Source organism: Trachurus japonicus, chromosome 1 (assembly GCF_045865225.1).
Source record: "Trachurus japonicus isolate A0001 chromosome 1, Traja_1.0".
NCBI classification, from domain to species: Eukaryota; Metazoa; Chordata; class Actinopteri; order Carangiformes; family Carangidae; genus Trachurus; species Trachurus japonicus.
The window spans coordinates 14887792-14903553 of record NC_140907.1 but is presented as its reverse complement, the minus strand read 5'-3'; the positions used below and the strand labels follow the sequence as shown (position 1 = coordinate 14903553).

At 39.6% G+C, this 15762-nt stretch overlaps 1 protein-coding gene across 2 annotated transcripts; it reads right to left on the bottom strand.

The window, feature by feature from the left end:
* Positions 1 to 3500: 3500 nt before the first annotated feature.
* LOC146991562 (CD276 antigen) lies at positions 3501 to 14954 on the bottom strand. 2 transcript variants are annotated; one of them, XM_085774522.1, is made up of 9 exons: positions 14838 to 14954; positions 9984 to 10057; positions 9557 to 9892; positions 8752 to 9060; positions 7936 to 8055; positions 6646 to 6678; positions 5978 to 6013; positions 5803 to 5853; positions 3501 to 5698 (listed from the first exon to the last, which is right to left on the bottom strand). In XM_085774522.1, exons 2-8 carry the CDS (start codon positions 10051 to 10053, stop codon positions 5825 to 5827), a joined length of 933 nt encoding a protein of 310 aa, XP_085630648.1. In that variant the 5' UTR covers positions 10054 to 10057; positions 14838 to 14954; the 3' UTR covers positions 3501 to 5698; positions 5803 to 5824. The 2 variants fall into 2 exon arrangements, with proteins under 2 accessions (XP_085630648.1, XP_085630656.1); XM_085774530.1 differs by lacking the exon at positions 6646 to 6678 and having other exon boundaries at positions 14838 to 14953.
* Positions 14955 to 15762: the final 808 nt, after the last annotated feature.

Genomic DNA, 15762 nt, shown 5'->3' with positions numbered 1-15762 from the left:
AATTTAAACTCTGAGCCTCTAAGTGCGGCGACGTCTGTCTCTGCTCCTCATTGAGTCCAATACAAATATTTTCTGAGAGAAGGCCTGATGTTTTAAAACTGCCAGCGTCGCCAAAATATTTACTGTAGAAACACCAAATCGTACCAAAATTTTCAGTAAGTCCTTAGAGCAATGTGATCTGTGTTTTGTTCTGATAGGAGTTACCGTTTTCTCACCCTAAGCCTAAATGTGAGACCGGTGCAGAGGCAGAAAATGGCTCTTTTTCTCCACGTTTCTGTCTGTCTCAGCCTGCGGGGGCCCCTATCGCCGTGGTAACCTCTTTGATCCTCAGGCCAGAGCTCGTTAACTTCATAAACAATCCACCTGGCGCTCGTTTAAATGTTTATAAACACCGACACAGCTAAACAGACTGACACAGGATGCAGCTACTAACTATGTGTCAAGTCAGTCACACACACACACACAGACTCTAGAGCCAGCTTCATGTGATTACAGTCACACACACACACACACACACACACACACACAAACACACACACACCTTCATGTGATTAAAACACAGTTAACATGCAACAGAATTTAAACTTAAACCATGATTTAATCTGGTTTTAAAGTTAAACCTTGTTGGTGTCAAATGCATCAAATGCCTCTCGTGGGAGCAGCTGATAGAGTCCCCCCCCAGCTGAAAGCAGCCCACCCCACCAGCCAGAGGGTCCAGGACCATAGGGACTGCAGTGGAGGAAGGCTGCCTTAACACCCTGCACAATGGCACCCAGTACACAGAAGTTAGACAGGACCAGTCAGCCCATCACCTGGTCCGTTCAACAAATCAGTTTATGCTACTGTGATTTATGTAGCCTAGTTAAATACTACAGTAATCATCATAGTGTATTGGCAGGAAAGACCATTTAAATCTGTATCAAATATGGATTAATGAATTAATCGATAATTTGCATGTTGGTCTTGGTTAAGTACCACCTTGAAAAAAAAAACAATGTTTTGTTGCTTAAGCTATTCAGTCATTCAATGGTATACTAAAATCCATGTGAAAAAAATGCTTCTCACTGTTCTCAGGTCAAATATTTATATGTGATTAAAATGCAATTAATTGCGATTAATTAATTACAAAGCCTCTAATTAATTAGATTAATTGTTTTAATTGAGTCCTGGCCCCTATTACACAAGATAAACACACACACACACACACACACACACACACACACACACACACACACACACACACACACACACAGTTAACCTAATGTGATTACAGCTCCTCCATATCAGTGCTTATAGAAAGATGATCATGTGTCTGTCTGATCAGCTCTGTCTTGACCTTAAGATCGTGGGTTTGATTCCCATGTTGACAGAGATGGCACAACCGGCAGTAGCCCCGTGGCCCATTCAAAATTTCCCGAGAGGAAATTTTCTAGTTCCCTTTCCTTTCTTCCATTGCTTATATTTTATATAGGCCTAGGGGTGGGCTAATATGGATTAATCAATACAAAATGTCATGATCTAATACCAGCCTATGTAAATAGTTTTTTTTTTTTTTTTTACTTTTAACATTACGTTCAGACTTAGTATGCTACACCCATGTATTTGGTGTAACTGTGATGACTTCTGTGAGTGGACCACAACAGAAGCACTTTAAAAGGGGATGTCTGTGTTTGTGTTGTCTTGTTGTTTGGAGTTAATCATTTTACATTAGCAAATCACAGGTGTAAAAAACAAAAATGAAAGTCGGTCTTAGTTATGAAAATTTGGTAAATTGGTTTCAGCTTTATCTGATTTGACAAATCAAATCCCAAATGCATTTATGGACAACTCTGGTATTTTAGTTATGAGGTGACAACGCCCTCTAGTGGCCTTTATTAACAACAACGGGTACTCTCTGCCTATTGCATGACATGAATGAATGTAAACATTATGGAAAAATATATTTATAAGTACGTCCTTGTATTTCTATGTGATTCTGTCTGAATAGAGAACTGTGATTCAACCCTCAAAGCAACTGCCAGTGCTACAACACTTATATTATATGTTCATAAATTCCTTTTCTGTACACAATACTATCACTTCTCTGTATATAATTGCCACCACTCATTACTATACTTTACAATAGCATACTTTTTATTTTATTTTAAATACAAATGAAGAGTTCATTTGCAAAAGCAGATAACTCCGTTTTTAAGAGATTCTAGAATCTTCATTTTTTATTTACAAAAGGTGATATCAGTCAAACCAAAGTTGAGTGACTTTGAGATGTAACAAAACAGACATAGGTATCTAAAAAAAAAAAAAAAAAGTTTTATTGTACACAACACTATGCAAAGAATAATTACAAAGCCTCAGCTCATTTTTTTCAAAATGGCACTTATCTGCTTTTGCAAATGAACTCTTCAAATACTATCATTTTATTGCTTTGTATTTATTGTTTAGCACTAATTATTTCCATTGATGTCGACTGCTTCAGTACTGGAAATTCCCCCATCGTGGGATGATTAAAGAAATATCTCACCTTATCTTGGCTTTAGCTTACTGGCTGCTGTCTGTCTCACTGCAGTTAGGTTTATACTGAAGGACTCATACTGTAAAGCCTTTAATTCATCTTTGTAAAGTGAATGTAGAAGAGTATGTTGAAAAAAGTGTCTCTTGTGAAAACCCTTTCGACAAATTTTCACACACAGGTCCAACAATAAAAACATGGACATGTATTTTCATTTTCATTTTTAGAGTCGATTTTGAAATGCAATACTCTGTTGATTCTGGGTGGCTTCAAGGAATGCCTGTGGCAATGATTAATCTAAATTAAAGTAAATGTTTTAGTGGTGACAGATAGGAGAAATGGCTTAAACGTTAGTGATACTGTTTTTCAGTTGCTAACCCTGCACAACAGTCAGAAACAGCAGTCTTGCAACAAATCCTCCCTTCATGATGTGTTGAAATTGTCTCAGGGAGGTGCTGATTTGACTTTAAGTTGGTGGTTAGTTATATTGTTTCTAGTTAGCTCTATTATTTTATCCATCAACACCTCTCTAAAGTAATTTCAATAAAATCGTATGAAATGATTACCATCATAAAGGGAGTTAGACTATAGGTTCATTTGAACTAGGCACCATTATTTAAACTGCAATAACTAATTATGCAGTATAATCTCTGTTGTGAATCTCAGACATCTCTGTAGTTAGTTTTCAGACCATAGTACATCAAGATGTTGAACAAATGTTCTGTCAAGTTTTGCAAATTTTGCATAATTTAAGTCTCTGTCAGCCCTCATCTTTGCCTGTGAGTAGAGAATAATTTTCACTACTGGTCTATCAAAGTTAAATTCAGCATCGTCTCAATTAGTAACATGAAAGAAAGAAATTCAGCAAACAAAGCCAAGTGCCACGAGACTATTTGTCCAAGAGCTGGCAGAGTAGAGAACCATTTATGATCTGGATTGTGCAATATCCACTTTAATAAAAGTGATAATAAAAGTGATAACATGACATCATTTATTTGACTTACCGTATAAAGGATAAGCAAGATCAATATCATACTGAATAGTAGGACAAGACATGATTCAGATTCAAAGGCTTATTTGAAGTCACAGTTACAGATGTAACCATTGTCCACCATTAATCATTTACACAGGATTTTATGAACATGATTAGTAGGCCATTACTTATATACTAATTTTTAGCGTCTCTGCTTTTATTCACAAATACGACAATTTCCAACAAAGAGGAACAGGAACAAGGGTGACTCTGTTCACCAGCATAGAGAACACAAACAGATGCTGTGTGGTGATATACCACTGTTATCAGATGAGCTCACCAGGAAGTGCCTCTTGTTAAAAACAGTCAACATCAGGGAGAGGAGCAGTGGGCTTAACAGGTTCTCACAGTTAAGTCCAAACAGACGACAGCACAAGAGATCGCTGTTTTTTTTTCATTTCCTGTTTTTTTTATCTATTTTTTTATCACAAAACAGTCACAGATCAAAGTTCAGTGTACATGCTCATTAAAAATCAACAAACACAGTGATTAAAACATACATTGATGTGAAACATTAATCTGAAGGGATAACTCAGTGATTGAGAAAAGTTGACCAGATGCATGATTCAGAATTAAAACTCATTATTACAAAAAAACAAAACTGTACAAATGTACAAAATAGTGCTCACTGGGTCATATTATGGTGTCTTTAAAGGTTTTACACTAGCACAGTAAATATAAAAATTAAAACAACTTCAATGTTCTTCCTGGTTTTGTTTTCTCCATCCTGTCAATGATTAACTCCCGCAACTGCATGTTACAATACCAGTATTATTTATGATTCACTGCTGATAAGGTGTTGTTGGCGTACGTGACAATCTTTTGGCACACGCATGGGGTTTAAAAAAAAATCTTCTAGTGTCCTGCGCCATTACCAAGCACATCTTTTACCATAAACCTTGTTCCTGAGTGGTTAAAAGCACAGTGCTCTTGTCTGAGCACTTCCCATGTTGGCATGGCCTGAAACGCTGATCGCCAGTTCGACTCCCAACTGTGACGATCTTTACCGCATGTCATTCCCCCAGTCTCTTTCCTAGCTCTCTTCACTGTCCTATCAAATAAAGGCTTTAAAAAAAGTATAGCTACCCACTGCTCTGCTTTCAGACAAAATGAAGAATGAAAAAAAAAAAAAAAATGGACCTCAGGGGATTAAGTGCTGCTTGGTCAATAAACTTGCATACTGAAGCCAACTGTTACATAAGCTCTCACAGTGCCAGTCAATGACAAATGGAGATCATATGACATAGGGAAGTACAACCAGTATCAATATGGCGAATGGTCTCAAACTGTCTCGGTGGTTAGAAAAAGGATATGAAATTAGCGGGGGTTGAATGTTGAGAGTGAGAGTACATCAAATGTCAGACTGAGCTCAAAAAACTTGACATGGTACATGTACAGTTAATGTAAGGCAAGTGATATGCTCCATTATTTTTAAATGTCAAATCCTCTGACATTCGTTGAGCTGCCATTTAGTGAATAATACCAACTCCCTCTTTGAGAAGCATTTCCTTATCACTGGGACTTTTCAGATTTTATGACCACATGAGTCTGTATCCGAGTGTCACAGGCAATGGGAGGAAAGTCAGTGTTACCTTTTGACACCATCACAAAACGTAGCCAAATTACCAAATTTGTGTAGAGTGTACATACAAAGTTAGAGTCAAAACACCAGCCACACACTCAGGGAGCACAAGACTAGCTGGGAGTGTGCTTACACACACACTTTCTTCCTAAAATATGTATCCATATATCATTTGAGGTACTGATATAATAGGAAGTAAGAAGAAAGATTACAGCTTCCAAGCTGCATCACTATGTACTGTAGGTTGAACAAGTACGTACCTCAATGACAAACACAGACGAGCCATCAGTGCCCAACTACTCCCAGTCTCTTTTAGTTTTTAGTGATTTTGCTCCTGGTGTAGTAGCTTGACCCCTGACAATTATAAAAATATTTTTCTATGTTCACACTTGATATAAAAGTGTTTACTCAGGAAGTTCACAAGTGAAGATCTCACATTTCCGTGGATGAATCACATTTATACAAGTTATTTGAAGTAGGAGAAGCACGATGACAGAGCAAAATAGCAAACAAGGAAGTGCTGATTTCAGAGGCTGCCAGAAAGTTTGCATTTTCATGTGACAGGCAGTGTCTCCTGCAGAGGGTGATTGAGAGAAGAGAGACAGATGTTTTTTAGATATTTGTTGTCTTTTTATATTATTGTCAATACACACATGATAACATGGAGGTGAAACTAACCGTTTGGAGCATGATAATCACCTTAGACCTCTTCCGCTGTGTGCTGATGATCTGTAAAAAGATTGAATATCAAAGCCTGAATTAAATCTGAAGGAGTCAACACAGCAATGAAACAAAGTTCCATCATTTAGACACAGTGCATCAGAATAGTGCGATTTAGACATAACTTCCTCACCTTCTAATTCACAACTGCAAACTTCTTGGTGGGTATCTGGAACAAAATAAATAATCATTAGTATGTATTTTTATATTGTAGATTAAATGGGTAACTGGGAAACCATCACCATATTAAGCAAGTTCATGATGTCCAAGCACAGTCATCATGAGTAAGAATCTACTATGATTCAAATACTGTTGGTTATTATCCAAGCCCAGTTTGCCGCCACGTCATGGAGAAATACAGAGCATTCTGCCCGAGTTACAAAGGCATGGTTAAAGTAAGAGTAATCCCAGCATATTAAGATACCCTGTTATTATGGAGAGATACTGCAGGTTCCCAGTTAGTGATGAACATGTTCAAACATGAACGCAGTTCAAACAGGATTGAAAGATTGAAAAAGCCTGAAGAGATGTTCAATAACATTCATCAGTAAAAAAACAAACAAAAAAAACCAGTGATGAACTTGTAAGACCCTTACTGTTGATTTTAAGCTAGCTAAATTCTGATGAATCATCGAACGCTAGTCACAAATCAGGTTTGAAGCAGATGTTTAGTAGCAGCCTCAGATGGTTGATAAACGGAAGAATCTGTATAGAAAAGCTTCATTATGTTTAAAGACAGTGAGTCCCTCATGCAACATTTGCACAAAAACAGCAGCATTCATTTGTCCAAGATGGACGTACCCATAAGAGGCGCTGTGGAGGGCCTCCGGGCGTCTGCAAATACAATGATACATCATGACAGTGAGTGGACACTCACTGCAAATATCTACTTATGCTCACTTCAGTTACAACACAGCTGTCTTCCTGTAATTGAGGTCTGCAGGTTGAGTTCCTCATGTTTTGTGTGCGTTGTTCATGTTCACTATTTTATTTTAAAATATCTTGCGTCCTGGTTGGTTTGATGGACTTCTATTTGTTTCCCTTGTTTGTTTTGTCTGGCTCCATCCACCTTTAGTTGTGTTGCCTTACCAGTTTGGTTTGCTCCATTTCATTAAGTCATTCAAGTTAGTTTGTATTCATTTTACTTTCTTCTGTGCTTCTGGCCACCACGTGACCCATTGTTCAAGGAGGCAAAGTAATTACGGTACTTAAACAGCTTGATCAAACGTAACAATGAAAATTCACTGTGCCAACATGAAACATGGCCACTAACCAATTTATCAGGTTTTTCAAGCTCAGTCTTGCCCCATTGTCAGTTTCCTTTCCTTTCAGAGCCTTATGTTTACAAGAAATGAGTCAATGTTCGAGAGAGTTCTTAGTCAATCATCACATCAGAAGGTGAAATCCATGTCATCATCAAACAAACACCACAGTAATTGTGGTCCAGTAATGCAGCAACAGGGCAACTTTTACTGTAGTACTGCTTATCACAGTTAAAGTTTATTCAGGAATACTAGAGTGATTTTTTTTTTTACATCAGGCTCAACAGTGTTGTTGCTTTTGTCTGTCAAGTGCCACAGAACAAGGGTTTACTGACACAGTTCAAGTTTTTCTCTCTGTCTTTGTTTTTTTTGAAAGTATATTTTTTGGCTCTTTTTTTGCCTTTATTTGATAGTACGTAGTGAGATAGACAGGAAAGGGGGAGGCAGAGAGAGGGGGAATGACATGCAGGAAAGGTCCGCCCGATGCGGGATTCCAACCCGGGGATGCCTACGTTGAGGACTGTAGCCTCTACATGGGGCGGCCGCTTTAACCACTGCGCCACACCGCCCCTCTTTCTTTCTTTTGTAAGAAAATTAATGTTGGCACATAAGTCTTGTAAAGGGTATTAGGGGGCAGACAGATGTTTAAAGTTTTCTGCTGTGTGGTCTTGATGTTTCCTTGGAATAAACAGTAACACCTACATTAACCAGCAACAACTGTCAACTGTGTATGTAACTGTGTAACTGTGATGTACTTGTCCATCTGTGTCATTACACAAAAAGATACAAACTCATTCTGACCAAAATGAAGGTCTGTGCTGGTACTCACTTTGACTTCGCCTTTTATGAAGGTATATCGCCAACAGCAGTCCAACAATCAGCGATCCAATGACCACCACAGCAGCGACTATATGGGTGGTTCGTTGCTTTGTTTCTTCCCTTCCGAGCCCTGAATGAATGAAATTGAATAATAAAGATTTAATGCTCTAATACTTAATGTCGAAACCAAAAGAGATATGAAACAGAGATATGAACACATTGGTGGGACATTCCCAGTGTAACCCTAATCTGCATTCACTTTCACTTTACTCCAGATGGGCAATGAACTCGAAGGGAAAATGTTTGTTGAGATTGGAGAACCTGAGCACTTTGCAAGGCAAACAGCATAGCACAACAGTGTGATAAGTAACTTTGATAATGATGGTAAAAGTTCTTTACAGTGGCAGCTGTTTCCCATCAGTGGAACTGAACAGGGCTCAAAAAGCAACATCCACCCTATCAGACATGTTTTTTTTTTTTTTTAGAAGCCATGTTTTGAATTTTTGTGAAAGATACATGGTCAGATTCAAAAACATGCTGAAGCCTGACGAACTGGTGTGCCAAAACAACAACCACACGTATGATGGTTTTCTGTGGTTATAAACAAACTGTAAATACATGGAGGAAGAAAATCGTTCCCTGTCTCCACAATACCTCCAAACTAGATTGGACTGTAATTCCTGTGGGGGAGTCCTTGCTGTATTGTGGTCCAACATTTACAAAGCCTGTGTAATTATGTATTTTTTCATTTCCTTGATTCTCTTAGTTTAACCGGTTGAGACAAAAGGCTTTGAAAGTGTCAGGTGTGGTGTTCAACATTGTATACCTGATGCTTCTGGCTCTATGTCAATTGTGCTCTCAGCTTCTTTGCCTCCACTGGCATTGCGCACTTGACAGGTATACTTGGAGAAAGTGGATCCTCCCTTCAAAGGCAACTCGCTGGAGAGGTGGAAAAGACCATCTTCTGTTTCTTGTGCCTCCATTTTAGCGCTTGGGGTCCAGTCGGAGCCGAACTCGTCGAACCAGTGAATAGATCCTTGTGGGTAGCCACCAACAGTGTCACACGTCAAGGTACCACCTGAGTTTGGAGTGATTTCCTTGGGGCTGGAGTTTATAACTGGTGCCCTGTATTTGGCTGCATAGACAAAATGGAAAGCATTCGGGATCATTATGACGAACAATGATGTGTAATGTGCTAAGCAAGACAAATACTGAACTGGCTACACAAGATGATATCCTCTTCATTTGATTATTTGTCACAATGAAAGTGAAAGTAAGCAAATTCAGGGGGGAATACCAATCTTCATGGCCAGGAAAGTCCCTTGAATTCTTAACTTTTTCCACTATCAAGGTCATAATTTAGTGCATCTATCTATATATCTATCTATCTATCTATCTATCTATCTATCTATCTATCTATCTATCTATCTATCTATCTATCTATCTATCTATCTATCTATCTATCTATCTATCTATCTATCTATCTATCTATCTATCTATCTATCTATCTATCTATCTAAGAAACAAAGATAACTTTAATCAAGATAATGTTTTGAAATGTGTTTGCAGGGATTAGTTCTCACGTTATCTTGTCTGAAACAGATCATCTTTCTATGGCTAAATTCCCTCACCTACGACTCTGAGGTGGACCTCGGCGGAGCCTTCACCGCTGTCTGTCACCACCATGCACTCATAACCTCCGGCATCTGCCACCTTTGTGTTGGCGATGCGCAGGGACACATTCATGTTCTTTTCATCCCAGGATTGTTCAGCAAACTCATAGCCCGGCTGCAGTTTCATTTTGCCGTCATGAAAAACCAGCAAGGCATTCTTGACTCCTCCAATTTTCTTCCATGCGACCGCACGAATAGTTGTGTCCTTGTCTATGGTTTGGACCATACACTTCAGCAGAGACTGCTGGCCGTACTGCCCCACAACTTCAGTCGTGCATTTCACTGTAAGAAAAGCTGCACACAACATTGAAAAGAGAGACGACAGATTACATTAGCAGGAAGCAGCATTTCATACTTGAAAATCTCAAATGATAGTAGAACGTACCAGCCTTTGCATTCAAGGCAATGAGAGAGATGATAATAAGGATGCAGATACCAATGGAGGCCATGTTCATTTACCTGAAATGACAGATGAAATGTGAACTGTGCATTAGAGGCCAGTGTGTTAACTGCTGGTGAATATAATGACCAATCACATTCACTCCAATCATTCTCAAAGGCCGCACCATTTGGGCAGGTCACATTGACAGTTTGTTACTGTATAGTGAGTTTTCATGTAAAACTATTACTTGACTGATCTTACACTTTAATATTATTGAACATGAATGAGCCACTTACTTGAGCACACATGTCCATGACTGACTAATTGATAGAGTGATAGAGTTGACTGTGACTCAGACTGTGACTCAGTTAACAGTAATCGCACTGACGCCGGCGCAAATCTCGTGAGATTTGGACGGACCAGGAAGAGGAGCTTCCGCTACAAACAAGCTTGAAATATAGACTTATTTAATTTTTTTCGGAACAATTTCGCATTTCGGGGCTTCAATACAAGAGGGACATTACATACGAGCAGCATGGAGGTATTTGGATGTTTTTTGGTGTGTCTTTTTGTTACGAAGAAAAGTGGTATCCATTTGCAACCGTCATATGGGGAGCCCCGCTGTAACTCAACTGAAATTTCAATTTTGAGTGAACTATCCCTTTAAATTTGCACATGCACCAAACGTAGTCTCTTATTTGGCCTTACATTAATTCACATTTAACTATCGTGGTATAAATACACACTTAGTTCTATAAACAAAAGTCAAATTAACTTTACAATTTGCAATGCAAAAACTAAGGAAGTACATGCAAAGACAAAACACAAAGATCAATTAAGTTAGCAGAGGGGATCTGCTCCTCGCATGCAAGCACACGCCACATGAACAGTTTATGAGTCAGTAGGAAGGGCTTTCAGCTGTTCTTACTCACAGATAATAAGAATTACTAAATAGTTTCTAATTTTGTCATTTTATCCGATATAAGTTATGTTTTCTCCTCTGCAATTGTGAAGGACTGTTTCGTACAGCAATATCAAATGTTTACTGTTTGATCAAGGTACAGTAAAAAAAAAAAAAAAAATTAAAGAAGCAAAATATAGATAAAGGAACAGGTTTCTGTGGCTATCAGGAGTGGTTTGTTTGCCTCCAGCAATCACAAAGTAATGAAAATAGGTCCTACCTGGCTGGACTTACAATAGAGAAGTAAAATGGAAACCTGAGTGCTGCAAAGCTGCGTGCAACATCTGGTATGTTTCTTGATTATCCTCTAATTCGGTGATTCTCTTTCAATTTTTGAATTGGCAGGATGTGCTGTGGTGTTTGTATTGGCACAAAGTCTGTAAACTAATCTGTAATTTCCTTTTTGGACTGTCAGCTCTGTGGGAACCATGCAGCTCTCACAGATAACGGTCACACTCTTCCTGAAAATGACATGAAATGAGGTTCTTTCTAAGCAGAGAGCCAAAAAGAAGAAGGGTAGGCTATATATCGTTCTGCTCCTGAATTCATTTATTTTATTTATTTTCCCAGGAACGTTCATACAAGAACCAGATATTCACTGATAGACCAGTTCTCAAACATCATAACTTTTTATAGCTTGAGCTCATTTCGGCGCCTTGTCTCAAATGATGGCCTGGTTTCATATTATCTATAAAATCTTATCTATAAAACATTGGTGGTTGTAAGTGCTGCTTTGCACTATAATGTCAATGCAAATAAAAGACATGTATTGGTCTGTTTGCTTCATGGAACAGACACTAATTAGTCCAAATCCATGTGAGTTTGCTTCTGTAAGTTAGAGAAACCAAACATAACAAATACAGCCTTTAGTGTTTCCAAGTTTTAGGTAATATCCTCACAGTTGAACCCTGCGTTTCTTTGTAGTTTTTCTTTCTGTTCAGCACAGAGTGACTTGAGCTTGAGACTTGCTCCCTGTGTCTCTTTTGTCCTGTAATCACATCTTTATCTCTGCACAATATTACTCATGATAGGCTACTTGTTGTCTTTGTTTATTTTGACCCCTCAGATGTGGGACCTCTGTTCTCTTGCCCAAAATGTCAATAACTTCTGCATAAATTACAGCCACATCTTCCTCCTGTCATTTCCTTAAAGCAGAAGTAAGCGATCCGGTGGTTTTGGCTAACTTCCTGTCAGAGGATGGAGTTAGCAGTCCCCGCCCTCGTCCCTACGTCACCACATTCACGCGCATCCCTTGGCTGCACACACAGAGGACCGCCCCTTTATGCTGTTCTCTCTCCTCATTGGATAAAGGTTGTAGGATACAAGGAAAGTTTTCTCCTCTGCTTACAGCAGAGTGACTGACAGACCCATGTTTTGGACCAAACACTCTACATAAGTGATTGCTGTCAGAAGATATAACTATTTAAGACATACATGGGCATTTTACGGCCCGCGGGCCAGACCCGGCCCGCATGCCGTCTCAATCCGGCCCGCGAGCCGAAGTGCGAGACGAAGTGCTATTATGACCCGACTGCTTTTATTACGTTGATGCGCACTAATCAGCTGTTTGAAACAGTGACAGCCCTGTTAGAACAGGAGCCTGCACATCGCAGACAGAAAGTAACAAAGTAACCTCCTCCAGGTAGAAGACAGAGATGAACGGCTGCTCAGTCTCTTTCTCTGTCTGACACCGGAGCTCCGACGGAGGAGGGAGAGCAGCCGCTCTGCTGCAGCTTTTCTCCACAGCGGAGTTTCTGACCGCGGAACCGGGCCGGTGTTTCACAACCCTCCGTCAGCCGAATCATAACTGCTGACGGTTACAAAGCCCCATCACGGCACCTAATTATTATTTCCCAAACACTAAGGTTTAGCAAACTGTGATTAAATCGCTGGGTTTGCTGACGTGATCGACCATATGACTGATTGTAGCCACGTGCGTCTGAAGCCTCCATCCACCAATGGCTACGCTTGTAATCAAATCAGTCTTTTTTTTTCATGTTGGTGTTGTTAGGCAGCAGCAAATGAGTATTGTGTTTCTTCATAAATAAAAGGTTATCTACATACAAATAGAACAGTCTCACTGAATCAGAACTGAAAAGGATCTGAGTGCTTAATTATAATATTCAGGTGTCTGTGAACATTATTAATTGGTGCAGTCATTTATGGTCAGTAAGTTTTGATAAAACAATCTGCCTTGAGTCCATATTTATATCATAATACAGCATGTTCAGTGATCTGTGATGGATATAAGTTGAAAATGTGATTACATGGATTGTGGGCTGTCAGCCTGTTGTAATGCAATCAATTCCACCAAACATATGTAGTTATAGGCTAATATATAATTATATATAATTCAGCAATAAATATTTGATGTTTCAATTTGATTTCGAATCGTGTGGCCCTTCACTCAATTTATCGGAGTCAGTGTGGCCCTCTGGAAAAAATAATTGCCCACCCCTGATTTAAGACGTATGTTAACCATTCCGCTTACTTCTGCTTTAACTGGTTGCAAAGGCACTCACATGATCGAAGTAGAAACCAAATTTGGTGGCTGAAATGGTGATGTATTAACACAATAAGGGAGGAGGAGTCTACCTCCCCTAAGGAACTTGTGTTCGTGGGTGAGTGGAAATTCCAAAGGTATTAAACAGTGAAACTGTAAGGGAAGTTGAGCATAACAGCAGGATTTTTTTCTGTGTTTTCCCAATAGACTAATCCATCCTAGACAGCTGTGTGGTGGCGGACGCCTCCCTGAATATTTTGGAGGGGGAGGAGCAACATCTGCGCTCCCTGTAGACGACATAAATCCAGGATTTCATCCATGAAATTCTCCCTCTTCATTGTGAACATCCTGTGATGAGACGCCAGCTGAAAGTACAAGTCAACCTAACCTCGGAGTTGTTACGATAAGAAACAGGCCACAGCAATTTATAAATGATGGTTAATGGTTCCACCTGCGAATACTCGGCCCTGGTCTTCTGACCTGCGTGCACACTTCCTGTCTGGAAATGATCAGTGTGAACATTCTGACATCTTAACATCTCCAATGAGCTGTGCTATAGGGAGCAGCTGAATTTATGTTTATATCTTTTCCTCTTTAGTGCAGCTGACAGAAAAAAGGCAGATGGACAACAGGCTTCCCAGGACAGAGATGTTAAACTTCACTGCTGGTAAAATATCCCAAAGGTATTTTTGGCTTTTTTATTTTGCAGGTTCTTGTGACCAATTTGCGTTAAAAAAAAACAAAAAAAAAAAACTCACGTTTTAAAGTCAGAACACTTGCACAAAGAGCCGTCTACATGTCACTGGGTGAGCTATTGATCATTTCAATACTACACAACTGTGCAGCTTTCAGAGTTAGGACTCCAACATGGCAACCACTGCGTCACTCATTTGTCACACTCACACACACTCACACAAAAGAGTCTATGATCAGATACCAATTTTGTCTTAGCTATTGAAATCTACCGGGACACATATGCTTAGTTCCGGGGTCCGCCATTCTGACCTGGTGCGTCTCTAACGCTTTGACTGTAATAGCCTACAGTATTTTCAAGAGTCAGCTCGAGACACATTGCACCATATCCTCTTTCTCAATGTTCAACTGAGAAACCACCGTTTAGATCGAGGCGCCACGTCAAAGTAGGAAGCAGAGTCAAAACTCATTTAGACACACAAAATCTTAATTTACTATGTTTTAAAACGTCGAACAAGGCATTAGAATCAACACGCGAGACAACAGAAACCCGAGCTGCCATAGCCTACCTGTAACCGAATTAAGGTCACCGACGACCACACAGTTCACAAACATGTCGGATAACATACAACCTACAGTGTTTCCAATGAAAGACAGCGGACTTGTCGACAGGTTATTCACGCTTCACTTGAAAACTCACCGACGGACACGCTCCTCTATTGTAAATGACACAGCGGCTCAGATGGTGTCTGTCTTTCGCTGCCTGCAGCAGAAATGATCAGACCGTGTCCAGTCCGTCCAAACAGTTTCTAACTTTCACTTTCATTATGACTAGTGGTAGCCGCAGTCTGGGGGCGTGTCTGGCTCTGAGCCTATACCAACAGGGAGTTGTTGTGTACCCGCCGGACCAGTGGGAAAGAATTGTACCAATATTTGGGCGATATGTAGGCTAATCAACAGAACTGAAAGTAGGCTATTTCAGCTGCGTCTACTCGTGCAATAGTATGCTATTGAGCTATAATGTCAGCTACTACAGAAGCTGTAAAGAGCTGCAGATATTGATATTTTGTCACAAATATGAACCCTAGACTCTTTCTCACACAAATTAACCATTTTTCATGTTTGCCTTGGCTTGAATCAATTCATCTGGTTATCAATATCAATTTATTTCGGCCTGTACAGGTCAATCAACTTCTTTGTGTGCTATCAGATGTCCTGGGGGCAAAATCCAGAAGAAACTGTTTATCTGAAGCTAATGGGTGAACTGCTGTAGCCTACACCAGCAGCAGCCAATCCACACAGGTGAGAGACATATAAACATAAAAAAGAAGGGCAATAGCATGAAGAGAGTTTGAGGACAAACAAGAGAGCTCTACGCACATCAAGCCAAATGCAAATACACTCGACCTTTTTGCATTTCCTATCTTGCATGTTTGTATATAACAATACACACTGATACAATGTGGTCAGAGCTACAACTAAAAAGTTATGCATTATAGATTGCTATTTTTCAATACAATGTCTGAACAATGCTAAGTAACTGTTTAAATTTCCGAGAAGTGAAAGTGATTTCCCCATAAAATCCAGCTCACAGACCTCCAGAGGCGGATTAAGGTAGTCAAAGC